We start from the raw sequence: 22,594 nt of genomic DNA, 5'->3' as shown, positions 1-22,594 counted from the left end.
TTCACATAATCTTCTCTACAACAAAATATTTATCACATCTTGTTCAAATTCATTAATTACAACCCTGAATTATTTTAAATAAGATGAGCAGATGGATCAAAACGTACAATTTTAAAAACAAACAAAAGAATTAATGTAATAATAATTTAAATATTCCTCACAGACTTCAGAAAATAAAAGATTCCCACAATATCTTAAAATTATTCTGGTTTCATAGAGGGGAGATGGGTATTTTCTTTATTTATTTGTGTTTTTGTTAAATAAGCTTATTCAAACAGCCTTTGTAAAAGACAAGTTCTGTTAATATAGTGGAGACTTGGAAGCTGTACATGTCATCATTTAAATAGTAGAAATAACAAAGACTCACTAAATCAAATCAAGAAATATTTACATCAAAAATGTTAAATAAAAACTTCCAGTAGTCTATAACATGTTTTAGCAGAGATTTTTATCTCTAGTCACGATTTTAATAAAATCCATTCCTCATTTCATTTTCTTCAAATTATCCATCAACATTATTAGTAGTTCATTTATTTTGTTTATGATGCAATGTCCAAGCATCAAACCCTGTATTGCAAAACAGAGGTATAATGAAAGAGATAAACTACCAGCACCTGTGATCACTGTTGCTTTAGAAGTCTCAAACAAGACAGAACATTATTTCAAACAAGTATATATATATAGAGAGGGGGAGAGTTAGCAAGACAGACAGAAGAGAGAGATGGGGGAGGCAGAAAGAGAGAGAAGAAAGAAAGAAAGAGCAGTAAAGAAGTATACTAAGAGATCATAAAGTGACTCGTCTTACTTTGGAAAAGTAAAATGAAGAAACATTTACAAAGGAAACCATGTAAACAGTAACATTATCATCATGAATATTTCTTATCAACAAAATGGAGATGCAGTGGGGTCAATAATTTTGAATAAATCTTTTAACTTGGGTTGATCTGGAGGAAGTACAGGAGGGTATTGTTGTAGTGGCCCACTCGGTTGCATTTGAGGGGGAAAATTTGAAGGAGGGTCAGATGTGGAAGGATGATTAGCAACATCTCTGGGATCAAGGGAACCATGTGTAGTGTCATTACCTCCACTAGAATGAGGCTTACCAGAAGGTAAAGTTGGAGGCCCGGAATCAGGTCCACCTGTCCACATTTTATTATTATTATTGCCACTCATTTGCCGATTAGCATTAGGAGGCCTGTTATAACTATTATATCCAGAATTTGGTTCAGGTTTGTCTGCTTCTGTACCTAATGGTGAACTATACTCCATGTTAACTTTACGCTGTCCAGTAACCTTTCGAATAGGCGGTAATGAGCTACCACTTTCACCAGCAGGTTTCCGTTTAAAGCGAGGGTCATTTCGATGATCTAATTTAGGCTGCGACACCTCTGCAGTACTTGAGTCTGACGGTTCAGTTTTGCTTTGGCTTTCCTTTGGATTGCTTGGTCGTACGGGATGAAGGGGAGCAGGTGTTTCTTGTGTACGAGGACCTCGTTTCTCGTTAGCGGAATCTACAGGTGGTCTTGGTACAGCCGGATTTGGCATTTGTGCCAGCATTGGGGGTAGGTTTTGTTCAGCAACAGGTGACTGCTGTTTGTTGGCTCTAGGATCATTAGATGCTCGTCCAGGAAATGGCTTAGATGACTCTTGTTTTAATCTTCGAGGATCAATCGGCCGAGAAGGTCCAGCTGAACCTGGTTGTAGTCTCAGCAATCTTGGATCCAAAGGTTTTGCAGGTGGAAACTGATCAGGTCCACCTCGGGAAATGCGTGGATCTGCAGATTTATTTGGTTCTGTATTGTCTTTATCTTCAACCTTTTTACTTACAATACGAGAATTAGGAGGCAGTATTCTTGTCCTGCGAGGATCTTGAGGCCTTTTAGATGTTGTAGATGCAGCTGCTGTTGAGGTAATAGGTGGTAGGTTTACAGGAGGTAACGTTGGCATTGGTAAGTCATCAACAGTAGTATCTTTACCAGGACGATTTGGATTAGGCACAACAAATGATTTGATTAAATTTTTATCTGGATCACCTGGTAGAATTTTTTGCTTCAAGGACTCAGGAGGATTACTCAGATGTTTTTGGATCCGGGGATCATCTTTATATTTAGAATGAAATACATCGATGGTAGCTGAAAGTGGGATTTTGTAAGTGGAAACTTCATACAGTCGATAAACAATCTCACCAGGGGGAGTTGAAGGAACAACAACAAAGTCTTGAGGAACAGGAACTGAAGAAGGTGGGCTGGTTTCTGTCACTGCAGGTTTACTAGATATCAATCGTGGGTCAGTTTTCACAGGTGCTGCTGCAGTTGATGGTGGTTTACTATCACTTGAAGAAGTTGTAGCTTTTGTTACCTGTAGGCGAGGGTCTCTTCTGGCCGAACTATAAAAATACCAACAAAATTATTAGCAAGTTTCTACCAATCGCAAACTAGAAATCATAAATTCATCTTGAAATAACAATGTGTAACAAATTTCGATTTTTTTTTTTTTTTTTTTGTCTTTGGTCAGTAAATGTTATTTCCTGCTTGCTTCTACCTAGAAATCAAAGGAAATTACTACTATTCCTTTCAAACTTCACTTTTGTGGCCTGGACATCAATGTTTTGAAACTGACCTATTTTCCATTACATTACAGATTCAACGTTGAGTTGCTGAAGCAGAAATATTGTTATAGCAAATATTCTGCTCAATGCTACGGATTTGCTTGTCAATTGCTTGAGAATGTCCCTTAGTGGCTGACAATATGAGCATCTCTCAATCAAGAGCAGGAGTTGTTGGGGAGTATCATAGCCATGTGTTGAGAGGGGAATCTTTAGGGTTTGAATAAATGTAACAAAAGCAAAGTTTGAAGGAAATGTTAGCCATTTCTCATACTTTTTAAGGGTAAGCAAATAGGAAATAACAGTTACTACCTAATGACAACACTCATGTTACACAGTGTAATTTTTATAAATCACATAAAACGCAAAAGAAGTAAAACTAAGATAATATCAATCATGGTTTTAAAGGACTTTCGTGAAATGAACAGAAAAATTTGACAGTGGAATTAAGGCCTTAGACATGGTCATAATTTCAACGTTACTAGAATTTGTTGGAGTAAACAAGACAATTAAGACCCACTAACTTCACAGATGAGTGGTTAATAACAGGATGGGAGGATAGTAAACTGCAAAATCAACAGTTAAAACAAATAAATCATCCTGTCCATTCAAAGAGGGGAAAATGGGTGTAAAACAAACAAAAACTAAGCATTCGTGTCAGGTAACTATCAACTTCAACTCATAATCATAAGAAAGATAGCTACAATATACAATGACTGAAGGTTACGTCTTTCTTGTAAAAAGTGTTGTCATAAAATAATGAGACCTTTCATACACTTGTAGTTTTAGTTGGGTATAGAGAATTGTTTTGCCCAAGGAAACAATGAAATGTTCTTGGTTAGATATAAACTAATGACCTGAGAGAAAGAAGTCTGATATTTCATTCAGTCAGGCAAATGTTGCAGCAGTTTAACTACTACTATAAGTGTTACAAGAAGCATTGTTGATATCATTAATATTTAGAGGACAGAATCTCAATCTTTCATTTTTAAACTTTGCAATCTATTGGCAATTAAACAAAAGTGTCTACTGCACTTTGCATGGTAAGTTAAAAATTGCTGACACAATTTGCAACAGAAAGTTTTAAAAAAAAATACTGCTTTCTTTGTCACATTAACTCCGTAAAGAGGAGTTAATAGGGGAGGCACATTTGATGCATTTATATGTGTCCAAACCAGTGGATTTAGGATAACAGTTTCAAACAGAAAAAGAAAGTGATGGAGAGGGAGAATTTTAAGACTCACTACACTGAACCAAGGTTTATTTTTATCAATTATATTATTTTCCTAACATGAATAGTGACACTCCGTCAGTTACATTGACAAGGGTTCTGGATGATCCGAAATTAACATGCACATGGCTGACAACACCACAGACATGTGCACCCTTAATGTAGTTCTCAAGGAGATTCAGCATGACACAGAGTGTGACAAGGCTGGCCCTTTAAAAATACAGGTACTACATATTTTCACCGGCTGAGTGGACTGGAGCAACATGTGCATCTTGCTCAAGGACAAAATGCGTCGCTGGGAATTGAACTCACAACCTTACTATCGTAAGCCAAATATCCTAACCACCAAGCCATCCATGCCCCTTCCCAACATGAATAGCACAAAAGAAACAAGTAAGAAATAAGTAAATACCTTGTGTTTGAGGTAGATGAAGCTGCACTGCCAGTAGCTGACACAGTAGATGTAGCAGATGAACTAGAACAAGTACTAGTGCCAACACTACTACTACTATTATTATTACTACTACTACTATTACTGTTATTACTAGTAGTAACTATTGTACTAGTAGTAGAGACTGTTGTTTGTGATGATCCGCCTGCTCCTGCAGATGTGACTGCTGGCTGCCCACGTATAGCATTAATCATTTGCATGATATTTAAAGTGGAGTTGTTGGAAATGTCAGGCTGGGGTTGAACTGGTGGTTCAGGAGGCTAAGGAGACAGAATAAAAATTTTAAAAGCCATGAAACATACAATAGAGAAAATAGAATTTAGCATGTATTTATTTCTTCATCCAGACAAATAATATTTTCAACACAAACTATTTGGTGTTTTTGTTATACTGATTGCTTACACCAGTAAAAGTCTACAAGTTACTAAGAAACAACAGAGAAGAATCACTGTGTGGTTAAAAAGCTTGCTCCAGAACCAAGTGGTTCCATGTTCAATTTCAATATGTGGCACCTTGAACAAGTGTTTTTTTTTTTAACATAGACTCAAGGTGACCGACACCAGAAGAATTTTGTACACAGAATATGTGTAAAAGCCAGTCATGTGTACATGCATTTGTGAAATATTCATTGTATAAAAAAAATGGGGAAGGACAAAAGGAAATGGCAAAGGGTCAGAAACTGGGCTGGGGGATACTGGAGGAGAAGGAGGTGAAGTATATAAGAAAGGAGGGAGGGGTTTGAAAATGCAAATATCAAAATATGTCTATTCTGGGGAGGGAGGTGTGGGGGGGGTGCACATGCATGTATGTTTTTGTAGTTGTCTTTCACCACTTGATAACTGGTATCAGTTTGTTTATACCCCTATAACTTAGCAGTTCAATAAGACACAGATAGAATAAATACCAAACTTAAAATATGCACAGAAGTGGATTTTTTGATTGATCAAACTCTTTAAGGTAGTGCCCCAGTATTATTGCAGTCTAATGATGATCATCATCATCATCTTCATCATCATTTTAACACCAACTTTTCTATGTTCTGTCAGCCTAATTAATGTACATACCTGTTTATTAAGGTTTTTTAAGATTTCAGCTAACTTTGGGCCACCTTCTCCATCTTCATCTTCATCACTTGAATACCAGTCATCAATATCATCAACTACAAAAGAAAACAATAAATTTCAAAAGGCTGAAGATATTCAGGCAATGAACATTCTTGTATAAATATATAGCTATTTAAATATTAACAGAGCAGATTTACACAGAGTAGAAAGACAGAAAAACAAAGGGGAGAAGATGGGGTATTTCAGGTTTGGCAGCTGTTTCGGGGGCCTCAGAATTACGCCATAATGTTGGCAGATACAATGTATGTTTGTGTGTGTGGATTATATGTGTGTGTACGTGCATGTGTGTGTTTGTGTATCTGTGTGTGAATGTTTATACTTTGTATCATCATCATCGTTTAACGTCCGCTTTCCATGCTAGCATGGGTTGGACGATTTGACTGAGGACTGGTGAAACCGGATGGCAACACCAGGCTCCAGTCTGATTTGGCAGAGTTTCTACAGCTGGATGCCCTTCCTAACGCCAACCACTCAGAGAGTGTAGTGGGTGCTTTTACGTGTCACCCGCACGAAAACGGCCACGCTCGAAATGGTGTCTTTTATGTGCCACCCGCACAAGCCAGTCCAGGGGCACTGGCAACGATCTCGCTCGAAAATCCTACAGGAGCCAGTCAGGCGGTACTGGCAACGGCCACGCTCAAAATGGTGCATCTCATGTGCCACCCGCACAAGAACCAGTCCAGGGGCACTGGCAACGATCTTACTTGGCTTGCCGGGTCTTCTCACGCACAGCCCATTTCCAAAGGTCTCGGTCCGTAGTCATCGCCTCGGTGAGGCCCAATGTACGAAGGTCTTGCCTCACCACCTCAGCCCAGGTCTTCCTGGGCCTACCTCTTGCACGGGTTCCCTCAACTGTTAGGGTGTGGCACTTTTTCACGCAGCTATCCTCCTCCATTCTCACCACATGTCCATACCAGCGCAATCGTCTCTCTTGCACGCCACAACTGATGCTTCTGATGTTCAGCTTTTCTCTCAAGATACTTACACTCTGACGGGTATTCACATTGACATTACACATCCAACGGAGCATACTGGCTTCATTCCTTGCGAGCTTACGTATGTCCTCAGCAGTATATATATATATATATATATGGTAAAGGCTGCATGTTAAGAAGTTTGTTTCCTAACCATGTGATTTTGGAATCAGTTCCACAGCATGGTGTCTTGGGCAAGTATCCTTTTCTTATAGTGTCAGGCTGACCAAAGCTTTGTAGGTGGATGTGGTAGACAGCAACTGAAAGAGGTCTGCAGTGCGATCATGTGCATGTGTTGGTGTCTCCTAGATGCCTTTCCTGTTGCCAGTGTTGCTCAATGTTTGCAAACAAGTGTCATCAACATATGGTGTCCCTTGTTTCCAATCATCCTTGTAAAACATGTCTGGCCATGAGGAAATATTACTCTGCCTGGAAACAGAGATGATAGCTGGCAACAGGAAAGGCATCTAGCCATCAAAATACTGCTTTGAGAAGTTGCTTTTGACTCAAGCATGTGATGATGATGATGATGATCATGATCATGATGATGTACATTTTACTGAACCACTCCATAATCTTGATTACATTGGAAAATGAAAAATGGTAGTCTGCTTATTAGAAATATAGCCACAAAATAAAAATGGCAAGGTTGAGAGGATGAGGCAAATCGCACCTTATAATGACATTCGTAGTAAAGGGAACTAACTTTTGATTCATTGTGATAATAAAGTTATCTTCCTTACAAGAATAGGCAGTGTGTCTGTTACATTATTTTATATATACGTACATTCACACACATGTATATATATATAATACAAATGATATATGAGCATATGCATGTATACATACATATATGCACATACCTACATCTACATGTATATATAGATGCATATCCGGGTACAGGACGTCAAAAAAAGAACAGGAACATAAACAAAGCACAAAAAACGAACTTTTTTTTTACGGACAACAGAATTAACACATAGGAAAACAGACGAGCCACTTATGGAACTTTTCCTTCATCAGCTGCCTCTATTCTAAACTAGGCGTTTCGAAGATGATATATATATATATATATATATATATATATATATATATATATATATATTTTTTTTTTTTTTTTTTTTCCCACTGGCAGAATGAGTAAATTATATTATAAAAAATTGTAGTTGCCATAACAGGAAAAAACTATACCCTGCTATTAGATATTCTACGGTATCAATTTATATTTAGAAGTTCAAATCCTGCTTAAACTTAAAAAATAAGATTCAGTAATATATTGCAAGAGAGTTCACCTAGCCACCACATGCTTTCAGTTCAGGTAACATATATATATATATATATACATATATATATGGTATCTACTGCAGTAAAGTTTATTCTAACAGAACATTCACATTTAAGTGAGGATAAGTATTACCTCTCAGTATTAAAACTGCTTCTGTCGCTAATATAGGTTTCTTAACAAGCTCACTGGAACACCAGCACTTGTTCTGGCACTGTTGTTCTGTATATCACTGGCAGGGAGATGAGCCCTTGCCATCTCTAGCAGTCAAGCATCCATCATTGACAAAACCAAAGGAGGATGAAATCACATGATCCAACAGTCTCGGTGTTGGAGGTGGTGGGGATTTATCTCCCCGCTAGCAATATAAACAAGAGAGCATTTTGCACCAAAAGCCAATATGAGAGTTTCTCTCCTCATATCTCCTGCAGTAAAGCTTGTTCAAACAGAACATCCATTTTAAGTGGGGATAAATGTAAATAATGATTTCTAACTTAGACACAAGGTCAAAAGATGAAAGTGAGAGGAATACACTCCATTTCAAATATACTGAAACCAACAAGGTCTCTATGTGGTTTCAAGATCTACTAAAAATAGCAGTCAAATCTCACTCAAACTATACCTTGCTATTTTAAAAAGGGGGGAAAAAACTTTTAGATATATTTTCTAGAATTCCTTTGAATATGTAGATCTGCTTGATTCAAGCTGATCTGAGGCAAATCAATAACAGCATTGAAGTAGGAAACATGAAGAACAATGTGGATTTTGAACCTGGAATCAAGAAACACACAACTAAATACGGTGTTGAATTCTCAAGACATTTAATTATCTCAGCATCTACACCTAATAGAAACCATCATACATATAATTCAGTTTTTAAAAAATCAATTCAAAGAAAGACTAACCAGACTTAGTGCAAGTGTGGCTGTATGCTAAGAAGATTGTTTCCCAACCACATGGTTCTGGGTTCAGTCCCACTGTGTGACAACTTGGGCAACTGTCTTCTACTATAGCCTTGGGCTGACCAAGGCCTTGAGAGTGGACTTGGTAAACAGAAACTGAAAGAAGACTGTAGTAGATGTGTGTGTGTCCCCACTACTACTTGACAACCGGTGTTGGTGTGTTTATGTCCCCATAACTAAGCAGTTTGGCAAAAGAGACCAACAGAATAAGTATCAGGCTTAAAAAAAAGAATTAATCAAGTATGGAAGTCAATACATTCAGCTAAAATCCTTCAAGGCAGTGTCCCAGCATGGCCACAGTCTGACTAAAACAAGTGAAAAAAAAAAAAAGAATTACGTTTTGCATCATCTCTGACATCCGTATTCTCTGTGGTCGTTGCTGCAAGCTGGTGTTGCTGTTGAATCCGCATAAACAACTCTTTTTGTTTGGGAGGTAAATGGGAGGGAATTTCAATAGGAACTTGTTTTCGTTCTTCTTTTTCTTCATCGGTGTTATGCCGATCTTCTAACGCTCCATGACGATGATGAAATGGATGATGTAAAGGATGATGAAGGTTATCTAAACAAGAAAATACATCAATAAATATGATTATAGAAAACCACAGCAATGCAGTTGGGAACAGATAACAACAAAAGACAACATTTACCTTAAAACATTTAAAGACATTCTGATATTTCATCCTAAATATTGTCATAGGCAAAAAGAGCATTTTAAAACTAATGCTAAGGTAAGAGCATTTTAAAACTAATGTTAAGGTAAGAGCATTTTAAAACTAATGTTAAGGTAAGAGCATTTTAAAACTAATGTTAAGGTAAGAGCATTTTAAAACTAATGTTAAGGTAAGAGCATTTTAAAACTAATGTTAAGGTAATTACAGTACTGTTATTAAAACAAGTGAACAATTTCTAGCCTAATTTAAACTTTTCAGTTTAATATAGAAAACTTGAAAAAAAGGACAAGATAAATTTTATAACACAATTATAAAGCTATTACAAAAACAAATCAATATTTAACTGATGGATTTAACTGAAAAAAAAATCAGCAGCAGCTAACTTTATTAACAATATTTATACTAAACGGTGAAGTAATAACCTTATTCTTTTTCCATCAAAAGAAATGATATATTTTTCAACAGCTTTTATTAGTGAATTCTTATTTTAGGTGATTTACAAACTATCATACAATATGAAGCTTAACTTCAGGATTTTCAATAAGTATTGACAAAATGTTTCCAAAACATTAACAGTTACTTGAACCTAATACTGACATGTCTGAAAATGGTCAATCTGCAGACAAGAAAAGAATTAAGCGCCAAAATGCAGTGGTCATTAAATCTACATTAAATGTTCATTTACCTTCCTCTGTTAATTAAAAAACAACACCTTTAACAATATATTTATTTGCACACTTACAAGTATCAGCTTGCATTCAACATAGTTAATTTAATACTTTTGGCTACATTCAAAAGAACAGCAAAGCAAATTGACCCCATCACAATGATAACGAGAAACATGAAAAAGGTGAACATTTATGGGAAACAAGTTATATACCTAATGGTTGAGGAACATTCTTGTCATCAGGATAATTTGAACCAATCATAACAGACTGTTGAGGATGTGGTGGGCTGCAGCCAAGTTGTGGAGGTGTCTGTTGCTGCTGGGGAGGACAATCCCCTGGTGTTTGGCGAGAACCAATAAAAGAGGAATGCCCAGGAGATCCAATTGGAGGACGAATTGACACAGAGCCTAATCCTCCAATACCTGCACCAGATGGAGGCAATGAACAAGAAGAATTCCCAGATGGTGACAGAGACAAAGCATCTTTGTAAAAACCAGGCCTGAAACAGATGTAAAAAAACAAAAACAATTGTTTAAATAATGAACTACAAAAGAACTCTCCCATAAAACATACAATAATTCACATAAAGCACATATCAGCTTCTAATTTAACCCTTTGACATTCAAATCACTCTGTCAAATGTTATGTTTATTTATTCAAGGATTGGCTCTTGTGCGGGTGGCACATAAAATGCACCATTTTGAGCGTGGCCGTTGCCAGTACCGCCTGACTGGCCTTCGTGCGGGTGACACATAAAAGCACCCACTACACTCTCTGAGTGGTTGGCGTTTAGGAAGGGCATCCAGCTGTAGAAACTCTGCCAAATCAGATTGGAGCCTGGTGTAGCCATCTGGTTTCACCAGTCCTCAGTCAAATCGTCCAACCCATGCTAGCATGAAAAGCGGACGTTAAACGATGATGATGATGATGATGATGATGATGATGATCTCAATTAATCATGCATTATCTTTTAGCTTCAAGATATCAATGATGTGATTGTTTATTTTAAGAATAACATTGTCGGGTAGATGTGAGAGACCTGATCTGGTCAGTTTGAATATAAAACAGGAAGAATATCTGGGCTGATATGGTCAGTCTGAATATTAAAGGGTTAGAGTACAAATGTTGTTTTATGAGGTTTGTTTTGTTTTGTGGACAGATTTACAGATATTTCTTCAATATCTAAAAATAAAGAATAGACTTCATGTCACAAAAATCAATCAGTATATTATGGAACTCATTACCAATATGAACAAATAATATTTCAGACATAGCTGAAATTTTAGTTTTTCAAAGTGGAGACTACATAAAACATGCCAATCATTCTAATATGTGAATTTTGATTGAAAAAAAAATTTGTTATATCACCAAACTGAAAATATTTTTGAAATCAAAACATTTAAGACTAGATTATAATGCAAGCATATTATCTGAATTTATATTTTTAACTCGTGCCTTACCTGCCAGGTGGCTGTACAGTAGAACCTTGTGGCTTTTTAGGACTCTGACCAGGTGGGTAGACTTTGATATCAAACAAAGAAGGTATCTTCTTGCTTCCTCCATTTGATCCAGGTGCTTGGTTGCCTCCTTTATCTCTCATATGTTCTAAACTTTCATGTGTAAGGGAATCTAAACAAAAATATTTTTTAAAGATGTCTTAAAATGTGCGATGAATGTTAGTAAAGAGATGAATTTTTCTTAACACCATAAATTTCTTCACGGCCAACAGTTAATGTAAGTAATTTACAGTATTGAAATATTCTAGTTTCTATGTTTCAGAATCCCAATAATTATAGTTAAAGCCATTCTTGTAAAAATATAATGAACAAAAATAACAGAATTCAAATATTTTAGTTTGCGAAGACTTATTGGGGCAAGCGAAAGCGAAATCGGGATGGCACCTGTGCCCAGCGTCACCTTTCTGGCACTTGTGCCCGTGACATGTGTAAGGATTTTCGAGCAAGATCATTGCCAGAGCCCCTGGACTGGCTCTTGCGCGGGTGGCACATAAAATGCACCATTTTGAGCGTGGCTGTTGCCAGTACCGCCTGACTGGCCTTTGTGCGGGTGACACGTAAAAGCACCCACTACACTCTCTGAGTGGTTGGCGTTAGGAAGGGCATCCAGCTGTAGAAACTCTGCCAAATCAGATTGGAGCCTGGTGTAGCCATCTGGTTTCACCAGTCCTCAGTCAAACCGTCCAACCCATGCTAGCATGGAAAACGGACGTTAAACGATGATGATGCAGTAGAATACCAGAGAGGTAAAGGTGCATGGCCTAGTGGTTAAGATATACTCAAAATTGTAAGATCATAACTTTGATTCCTGGACCAGGCAATGTATGGTGTTCTTAAGCAAAACACTTTATTTCATATTGTTCCCATTCACTCAGCTGTAAATGAGTTCCAACAATAGCTGGGAAGTTAACCCTATGACAGACTAGCATCCCATTCAGGAAGGTGTTGCAATTTCAGTTACTTATACACCTTAGAAACGGTATATAAGTAATCGTCTCCACTCCAATAACCTCACCATCACAGTACATAAACATATTAAGTATAAAAGCAGTTCAGGTCACTTCAATCCAACAAAGTCACTAGCCCTAACAATGTCTTTACAATACACAAGAAATTTGATGAAAACAATGTTATTGCATCATTATCATCATTTAGCATCTGCTTTCCATGTTGGCATGGGTTAGATGGTTAGACTGAAACTGGTAAGCTGCACCAGGTTCCAATTTGATTTGGCATTGTTTCTATGATTGGATGCCCTTCCTAATGCCAACCACTCCAAGAGTATAATGGATGCTTTTTACATGCCACCATCACAAGTGTCAGTTATGCAATACAAGCATTGGCCCATCATCATTTTAGCATACACTTATCAACAATGGGACAACACTACTACTATTACACATAGAGATCCTAGATCTAAAAAAAGGCCACTCAACTGATAGGTTTGAAGTCAACTGCCAATAAATTCCACCCATTCTTCGCTCAGCCACACTACTACAGTGGCATCTGCTCCTCAGAGCTGGTAGATCTCATACTACCTCCACTCAAGCCCTCCTGAGCAATACTGTGTATATCCCCGTACTCTTCAAGTCCATATAAACCCCTTTCCTAGTCATTGTCCACAACATAAACCTTCTGAAATTCCTTCCTTGCTCACACTTTTCATGAGCCATTAACTCGCAGTTGTTCAATTACATCAGTCTCACTGGTCTCAGAGGATCCACTGCCCATTTCTCCAAGACCAAAAAAAAAATCATTTAAAAAGAACCTCACCAGGAATAATTATGTAAATAAATAAATGAGAAAAATAAACAAATAATTTACCATCAGAATCATCTGATCTTTCATCATCTCGATTATCAAGGGCCTAGAAGAAGAAAAAAAAACATATTTATCATCATGAGAAATCTTAGCTTTGTTGAATTATAAAGTGAAATTTTAATAATGAAATATTGCAAGTTGTGAAGTATATTTAGTTAACATTTTCATTATCAAAACAACACAAACAGTCTCTTTTACCAAAGCACTTGAAAATGCCTAGATTTACCTATTTATATCTAACCCTTTAGCATAGAGATTGTGAAATGTAATGCTTATTTATTCACATTGTTTTGAATTAATCATGCATCATTTTGCAGCTTTCAGATTTTTATGATGTGATTACTTATTTCTAGAAGGACATTGTTGGGTCAGTGTGAGAGGTCACATCTGGCTGGTTTGAACATAAACTGGAAAAATATTTAGGCCATGTATGTTGTTGTTTTATGAAACCAATCTAAATTTGTGATTACTTTAGCATTTAAATGAAATCATCATCATTCTAACATCCACTTTTCCATGCTTGCATGAGTTGGATGGAATTTGTAGAGGTGGATTTTTCTATGGCCAGATGCCCTTCCTGGTGCCAACCTTCAACCTATTTCCAATTAAGGCAATATTTCTCCATGCCCAGACATCTTCAAACAAGATTGGCAATAATGGGCAGCACTGCATGATGGTGATACTCATTTACAACTATCATGCAATACTGAAATAAGGAAATAGTAACACATGCATAAACATATACACAGATATATATATATATATATTCTGTAAATAATAATAATATTTTATAAGCTTAAAACTTGTAAGTGATCACCACGTGTATTGACTAAAGTAAATAGTCTAATATTGGGACATATAAGCCCTTGACAGAAAAAAAAGTGAATTTTCTGTATGCATGGGACTCAAACCCACACCACTGTAAATTCAAGATAAATGTGCTACCATTTACATCAACATACTAGTCCAACCCATGCTAGCATGGAAGGTGGATGTTTAACAATGATGAGGATGATACCCACTCACTTCTTCCTTAGATTTAAGAACTATAATTTCATAGTATTGTTTTTTTAAACAAACAAGCATGTGTGTTTTCTGCAATGATTTGAGAAGCGGTGATGAGTGACAATTCTGTGAGGAATAATAATATTTTATAAGCTTAAAGCTTATAAGCAATCTAATATTGGGGCATACATACACACATACAACAGTCTTCTTTCAGTTTCCATCTGTAAAATCCCATTGTTACAGTAGAAGGCACTTGTCCAAGGTACCAAGCAGTGGGACGGAACCCAGAACCATGTGGTTAGGAAGCAAGCTTCTTAACCACACAGCTACCTGTACCTTAAGTTATGAAAGCATTAAGAAAAATTAATATTGTATTTAATGATATATCAGACAAAAAAAGCTAACCTTTTGCAGAAGTATTTTTGTTTCTTCGTTCAGTGGCTCATGTGAAAATTTACAGTTTTCTCCTTGGTAACATTGAGCACCAGTGTGGAAATATTTACAAGGGTACTCGCCTGCGAAAAAATAAAATCAGTAAATATTTTTTAAAATTGAAGAATACTTTAACTTTACTTTTAAATTTCAAAATACTCTTAATTAGATTTTATTTAACACAATGATGCATGAAAATTACCTTTCTATTCTTTTTATTTTTTTCTTCTAATTTTGAAAGATGTCACAGAATAATAAAAAACATAAAAAATTACAGAATTTTGATTAATTTTAAATTTCAACTAACCATGCATAAATAGACAGCCCTCTTTTGTACAAATGGAGTTTAAATAGAATTTGCATATTTCGGATTTCTTTGGTGGTATGAAGTCATGACTGTAAGGACAATCTTCAGCCTAATAAATGAGAAGAAAAATAGGCAAAAGGTTATTGTAGGGTAAAAAAAAAAAAAGAGAAAGAACAATTTTTACCTGACAATGCAAGAAAGAGGTTTTTGTCATCTAATAGACATTTAGTTTTTTTGTGAACTTTATTTTTCAATAAAGATTCCACCACAGTCTAAGTTGTAATAGTTGGCTAAAAGGAACTACAAAACACATCACATGCAAATATGTAAAATGCAAATACACACCTGTATATCTATCTTTTACCCACATGCAAACCTATACACAATAGGAACTTAAAACTCTCAAAGCCACTACAAATGATAAATCTCCGAATCTCAAATGATGTTTCATCCATAATGACCAATTCACTATAAAATTGTTAAAACTGAATCTCTAACAGACTTCCTCAACAGAACAAAATACTTCAGCCCTAAATACTCTCTACATTAGAATGCGAATCTTGTATCCAAGATGGTGTTAGTGCTACTCACAGATATCTTACACATCATCATCATTTTTTAACGTTCATTCTCCATGCTGGCATGGGTTGGATAGTTTGACAGAAGTTGGCCAGCTCAAGGGCTGCCCAGACTCCATTTGTCTGTTTGGCATGGTTTCTATGGCTGGATGCCCTTCCTAAAGCCAACCCTTTACAGAGTGTTCTGGGTGCTTTTGCGTGGCACTGACATGGATGCTTTTATGTGGCACTGGCACACCCGAACCCACAAGGCTAGGATCTCTTAGCTGAGAGAGAGATGTAAAGAACAAGCCTGCCTGCATACATGGACAACCATGATTTTACTTAGCTTGGAATGTCTTCTCAAGTACAGCAAACTGCCAGGAGTCTTGGTCCCTCGTCATTCTTCCTGTGACGCTCAACATCTGAAGATCCTTTCTAACCAGTTTAGCCCACCCCTTCCACACGCCCCTCCACTACAAATAAAATTCATCCAGATTATCGACAAAGTTTCCCTCAAGTATTAGCTCAGACACACTGTTTCTTCTCTTCCATCTTTATTATTCATTCTACTCAGCTGGAAAAGCCATACCACTGACCCAGCCCACTCATAATCCCTACTATGTCTCGTATTTCAAACCCTACAATAAAAACTTTGCTCAGCCCTTCCTCCCCTACAAGCATATCACACCAACAATATATTCTCCACAGACATCACTCTCCAGAGATATTGGTGGGAAATCATCCAGATTGATCTTCGTTAGCAATTTAGAAAACCTTACAAAAATCATGGGGTATTGCTCCTCTGCAATGAACTAAATAACAAGAGATAAAGAAAAACATTTAATTTACATGTATATTATATCTTGTTTCCTCCCTACTTAATAAAGGAATTACATCAATGAAAGATTACATTGAATGAATGTTCAATACTGGAATTCTGGTTTAACTTTGCAAACTTTATATTGTTTGGAATTTTCAGAAATTTTTGGAAAATTTGTGTACTGTACACAGGAATTCATATGATTATTAAAAAAAAAAAAATTTTTTTGTATGTGATTTAAGAAAATTTTAAATGTTGTTTCTAAGACATCTCATGACCACCTGAAACCTTCCTAGTTTCTTTGATACTCGGACATGTATTGATATTTTTTCAATATTTTTCTCCCCATAAACATATTTAATGGAATGATGACGCCCCCAAAGGTGGTCCATTGCTGGGATAAAAGCAAAAAGTGCCGACTGCCCATACCTTAAACTCTGATTAAAAACAAATTCAAAGAAGAGTGGAACTTTTAGGATTTATGGGGGGGGAAGGGGGTTTAGAAAATTTTTGTCTTTTTTTTTTTTGCATAATCATATAAATTCCTGTATGTAGAACACAAATTTGCAAGAATTTTTTGGAAATTCCAAAAAAAAAAAAAAGCTGAGGGGTTAAATAGGGCTTAAACTAGAATTCTCCTTATTCAATTAAAATAATTACAAAGTTCTCATGCAAATAAAATTTGCAATAGCAAGTAAAAAAATACATTCTACCTTGGAACATTTTCCTTCCATGAAGAACTTGCAAACTGAATGTGGCCTTGGAATATCCAACAAAGGTTTCTTCTTTGATGAGTGATGATGATGATGTGACTTCTTACGACTAGACCGGCTCTTCTTACGTTCTCGAAGTTTAAGGATCTCCTAAAATAGCAGATATTTATTCAATGAAACTCAAAAAGAACAAAGACTCCTGCAAAAGACGACAGCTTGAAAAATTGCCTCGACAGCTGAATAAGTCTTTCAGCTAAACGCACAGGGCCTGAAGTTTAGAGTGAGAGGGGGCTAGTCAATTACATTAACCCTCAGTGGTCAACTGGGACTTATTTTCACCAACTCTAAAACGATGAAAGGCAAAGTTGACTTCGGTGGAATTTGAACTTAGAAAGGTACCAATGGATGAAATGCCACTATTTTGTCCAGCATGCTAACAACTCTGCCAGCTCACTACTGTCAGCAGTTTCTTAATAATAATAATAATAATAATGGTTTCAAACTTTGGCACAAAGCCAACAATTTTGGGGGCACAGGTGAGAGTCAATTACATTTACCTTACATTTACCCCAGTGCTCAACTGAAACTTATTTTATCGCCCTTGAAAGGATGACAGGCAAAAATCAACTTTGGCAGAATTTAAACTCAGAACATAAAGACAGATGAAATGCCATTAAGCATTTTGCCTGGCATGTTAATGATTCTGCCAGCTCACCAACATCAGCAGTTTAACAACAACAGCAGCAGCAACAGCAACAACAACAATAATCCTTTCTACTATAGACATATGGCCTGAAATTTGGGGGAGGGGGGATAGTTGATTGCATCAACCCCAGTTCTTGACTGGTACTTAATTTATCAACCCCAAAAGGATGAAAGGCAAAGTCGACCTTGGCAGAATTTGAACTCAAAACATAAAGACAGACAAAATGCCACTAGGCACTTTGCCTGGCAGGTTAATGATTCTGCCAGATTACCGCCTTACAGCTTTAATAATAATAATAATAAAATTGATCATCAATCTGTCACACAAGTTAAGACAAGATATAAAATAATTTATAGTAGACTTACATCTTTATCAGCAACAGCCATATCAATAAACCCATCTCCAACCATACTCAACAAACTCGGTGGGTAGCTGTAAACATAAATATATATATAAATACGTGTAGAAGTATATGTAAGAAATGAAATGGAAATTTCATAAGAGAACTAAACTTAACAAAGAAAAAACAAAACATAAACCTACTTGTCTTCTTCATCCTCTGACGGACTGTCATATAAACCAGGAGGACTTTCATATGGACTATCATAGGGTCCACCAGGACTTCTATATGGGCTTGATGACTGCTTATCAGAAGGACTGTCATAAGGACCAGGAAGAGTGCGGCCCTTACTCGACAGGTTCCAATTAAATCCATCATCTACTTTATCATGATCAACATATTCTAGCCGTCTTCTTTTTTTCTTCTGCAAAATACATTAATATATATATATATATAACTAGATCGCTGCCCATCATTATGCTTCTGGTAAAAATATTTGTTAATCAAGCACATACTTTCATAAATTGTTCAACGTGAAAGTCTTTTGGTAAAGTCTGTGTTGCATTGTCTACATGTTGAAAGACACAGAAACACACAAACAACCAAAAAAAATAACTATAGAGTAACCCAAAACACACAGACAGACACCATTACACATTTATCCAATATATATATATATATATATATATATATATATATATATATATATATATATATATATATATATAGTTTCTTTTTGAAGTGTGTTGCATTGTGCTGACAGACTTGCACTTAAAATTCCCATGATTTAAATCAAATATGGTGACAACACTATCTATCTCTTGCAAACACACACACACACACACTCTCTCTCTATTTCTCTCAACAACTTTTTCTCCTCCCCTTCTTCTAAAATTACATTGTGACATATATTCTGACCCCTCCATTTCTTTCCTTTCCTTTAATAGATGTTGTGACAGACAAACAGACAGAAATCCACTTCCCTTATATAATATATGGGAGCGGATGTTTTGAATTATATTTTGAATTATTGATACACTATTCTATTTCATGAAAACAAATATCTAAATTGTCTGTAAAGCAAACTATTTAAATTTTAAATATAACCACATACAAATTTGTACATTTATTTAAAAGTTGTGTTAACAAAAAAATACTTTATAAAAAGATATAGAAAGGATTGCACTTAGTTTCAGTTGACTGACTGGTTTAACAATAAACTGTAAAAAATATTACTCTTAGAAAATGCATGCCATCTAGACCAGCACTGTAAAATGGATTGGTCCACTGGTTAAAACAAGTCATGTTTAGGGATGTGGGTACGAGTTCCACAGAGAGCCTTTGACTTTTTCTATCTCTGTCCAAAGAGGTTTTTCTTTAACCCAATATCTACATGCTTTTATTCACAGGGACAAAAACAAACCAACACCAGTTGTCAAGTGGGAGGAGGCAGACACAAAGACACACACATATATATACATACATATACACATAAATACATACATATATATATACACACACACATACAAACACATATATTGTACTCAGTTTTACAAAATGTACTCACAGCCTCATTTTTCTTTCGCCGTTTTTCTCGGCGTTCTCGCTTCCTCTTCCGACGTTCTCGTCTTGATAAACTTTCAGATTTTTCATTCCCAGCTGTTTCAACTTCATTATCACTGGCATCAGATCGCATTTCACACTCTTCAGCACTACTTGCAGATTTTTCTGAAAATAAGTAAAGGCAGTTTAGATTTTTATCGAGATTTCATTATGCATAAAACGCAAGGTAATTTAAATGAAAGATTTCAAAAGCCAAGCAATCACGGAGAAAACTTCAACCCACTGTCATGAATTTGTCAAAGCATGTAGATTTGTATAAATTTATCCCCATAAAAAAGCAAACAGATAAACTGCATTAATATATTTAAGTCACTGTATTTTGCTGCTGATGTGGTCAGAATTTATTGATGTAGATTTTCTAGAGCCAGATGCCCTTCCTATTACCAACCCTCACCTATTTCCATGTAAGGTAATATTTCCCCATGACCAAATAAGTTTTCATGGAACAATGGAAACGAAGGCCACAATTTGCATGATGGTAACACTCATTTACAATAATCACACAAGGAAACACATACACATATATATATATATAGATCTTTTATCTTTTATCCCTTACTTGTTTCAGTCATTAGACTACGGCCATGCTGGGGCACTGCTTTGAAGAATTTTTAACCAAATGCATCAAACCCAGTACTTATACTTTTAAAGCTTGGAACTTATTCCACCAGTTTCTTTAGTGGAACTGCTAAGTTACGGGGACATAAACACAGCAGTACCAGTTGTCAAGCAGTATAGAGGAAGAAACACAGACATTACACAAATAAACACACACACGCATATATATATATATATATATATATATGCATGCATATTTCAGTTTCAGTCTACCAAATCCACTTGACAACTGGTGTTAGTGTGTTTATATCCCCAAAACATAGCAGTTTGGCAAGAGAACAATAGGATAAGTACCAGGCTTTAGAAAAATAAGTACTGGGGGCGATAAATTTGACTAAAATTTCTTAAGGGTGGTGCCTCAACATGGCCACAGTTTAATGACTGAAACAAAAGATAGAAAAAAGTAAAAGAACTTGTACCGATTCCACAACAACAGACATAGAAAAACAGAATTTTCGTAACAGTAACTCACCACTGAAATCATCATCTCTTCGTTGCCTTCGACGCCGAAAATCATTCTCTCCATCACTGGCAATCTCTCCGTCTTCAAGAATTTCACCATCTTCAGGCTCCTCTTCTTTGTACTTTCGCTTTCCAGATCTCCTTCGAGTTTCTTTTTGTCGATGACGACTACTGTCACCTCTACTACTCTTTGACTGACCATTATTTAAAATGGATTTGGAATTCTGTAAAACTCCTTTAGCATCATTCTCAGTTGAATCAAGTATCAGTGGTCCATTTCCAGAATCTTGATCGCTTTCGGATGATTGCTTCTTGAAGCCATCTTCAGCAAAGGTCGTCAACATCTTAGCTGAAGGAAGTGGATTCAATGACTGCTCTGAAGAACTATCATCATCGTTTAGTTGAATAGACAACTTCCCGCCATCACCATGGCAGTCCTGCTCCTCATCTGTCATGAAATCATCCATTGCATGACATAGCAAATTCCAATATTAACACTACCAAAGATACAAAAAAAATAAGATTCAACCATTAAAACCCATATACTGAAATGAGATTTTTTTTTTTCTTTCTTTAGAATGGTATATCTCAAAGAACACACATGAAGAACATGTAAATACTGAGAAGAAAAACTCTTTTGGATTGGAAAATGTCGACGTTTTCTTATCCAAAAAGGTTTTTCAACCCAATTTACTCACATGATATTGTTTACAGGTCAGTGTATATGCTTCAAGGTACAAGGTACAACATTTCAAAATAGAATTATTTCACGTTCTCTCAAAATTTATAAGAAAAATTTTATTGAAATGAGAATTTAAATATTTTAAACCAAATTTTTAGTATTAAATGATGAACATATTTTTAGCAAAGGCATGAATGTGTCATGAAACTAGCACTTATAAAAAGAGGTTTTATATCTTTTGATTTAAACTCAGTCTGAATAATTTGTTTGTTTCTTTATAAATAAATTACAAGGGAAAAAAATTAAAACTATTAGTTCTATAGAAAGAAATGTAACATTTTGTAAAAGTTTTATTTTTAGCTTTGCCAATTTACAAAACTCGAAACTGCTCCACCACAAGAAACAGCTACGAAGAAGAGTTATTTCCCTTGTATTATTGTGGGGATGAAGTTTAAAGGAGTCATTGTCTCCAAGAGCAGAAGAAAAAGACATCTTTGACTAAAATAACCATATGGCGATATTAGTGTTTCTCTCACACACACACACGTATGTCTGTATATAGATATATGTGTGTGTATGGATGTGTATATTACACGCATACACCATACATATAAATATATATACACATAGCTAATATGAACCATTTATTATATGTGTAGAGAGGAAACAGGCAAAGATAGAACGAATTATATCAGAACATAAAATCTAAAAAAATCAAAACAGAAGCTAGTATCTAACAGAAGAAGAAAAAAACTTGTAAACATTATACACGCTTTTATTTATTTATTATTATTGATAAGCCTAGTAAATATATATATATATATATATATATATATATATATATAATCAAAATAATTCTGCAAGCTTTCAGTCGAATTCCTTCAGCTTGTAAAATACATTAACAGCTATCCTAATCCGAGCACACACATGAACACTCCTCACTCACATAGTTGTTACGAATAGTTTTGTAAGGGTCAGGAAGAATTTGTATTGTTGTATAAAGTCTTTGTCCCACCA

General features: G+C 35.8%; 1 protein-coding gene across 22 annotated transcripts in view; it reads right to left on the bottom strand.

Moving 5' to 3' along the window:
* Positions 1-231: 231 nt before the first annotated feature.
* The window catches only part of LOC106882725 (uncharacterized), a 30,162-nt gene continuing 7,799 nt past the window's right edge, over positions 232-22,594 (bottom strand). For 12 of the 22 annotated variants that reach the window (XM_089363725.1, XM_089363721.1, XM_089363720.1 and 9 more), the window contains exons 2-15: positions 20,906-21,392; positions 19,760-19,920; positions 18,396-18,616; positions 18,218-18,284; positions 17,144-17,296; positions 15,054-15,162; positions 14,720-14,829; positions 13,310-13,352; positions 11,429-11,597; positions 10,181-10,467; positions 8,967-9,188; positions 5,352-5,446; positions 4,249-4,547; positions 232-2,386 (exon numbers count right to left, since the gene is read on the bottom strand). In XM_089363725.1, coding sequence (XP_089219851.1) covers positions 883-2,386; positions 4,249-4,547; positions 5,352-5,446; positions 8,967-9,188; positions 10,181-10,467; positions 11,429-11,597; positions 13,310-13,352; positions 14,720-14,829; positions 15,054-15,162; positions 17,144-17,296; positions 18,218-18,284; positions 18,396-18,616; positions 19,760-19,920; positions 20,906-21,362 — 3,897 coding nt within the window. In that variant the 5' untranslated portion in view covers positions 21,363-21,392 and the 3' untranslated portion in view covers positions 232-882. The remainder of the gene's footprint in view (positions 2,387-4,248; positions 4,548-5,351; positions 5,447-8,966; positions 9,189-10,180; positions 10,468-11,428; positions 11,598-13,309; positions 13,353-14,719; positions 14,830-15,053; positions 15,163-17,143; positions 17,297-18,217; positions 18,285-18,395; positions 18,617-19,759; positions 19,921-20,905; positions 21,393-22,594) is intronic. The other 10 variants (XM_089363738.1, XM_089363733.1, XM_089363734.1 and 7 more) reach the window with 1 other exon arrangement.

Source organism: Octopus bimaculoides, chromosome 15 (genome assembly GCF_046866305.1).
Source record: "Octopus bimaculoides isolate indiv1 chromosome 15, ASM4686630v1, whole genome shotgun sequence".
Lineage (NCBI taxonomy): Eukaryota > Metazoa > Mollusca > Cephalopoda > Octopoda > Octopodidae > Octopus > Octopus bimaculoides.
This window is presented reverse-complemented; position numbering and strand designations above follow the sequence as displayed.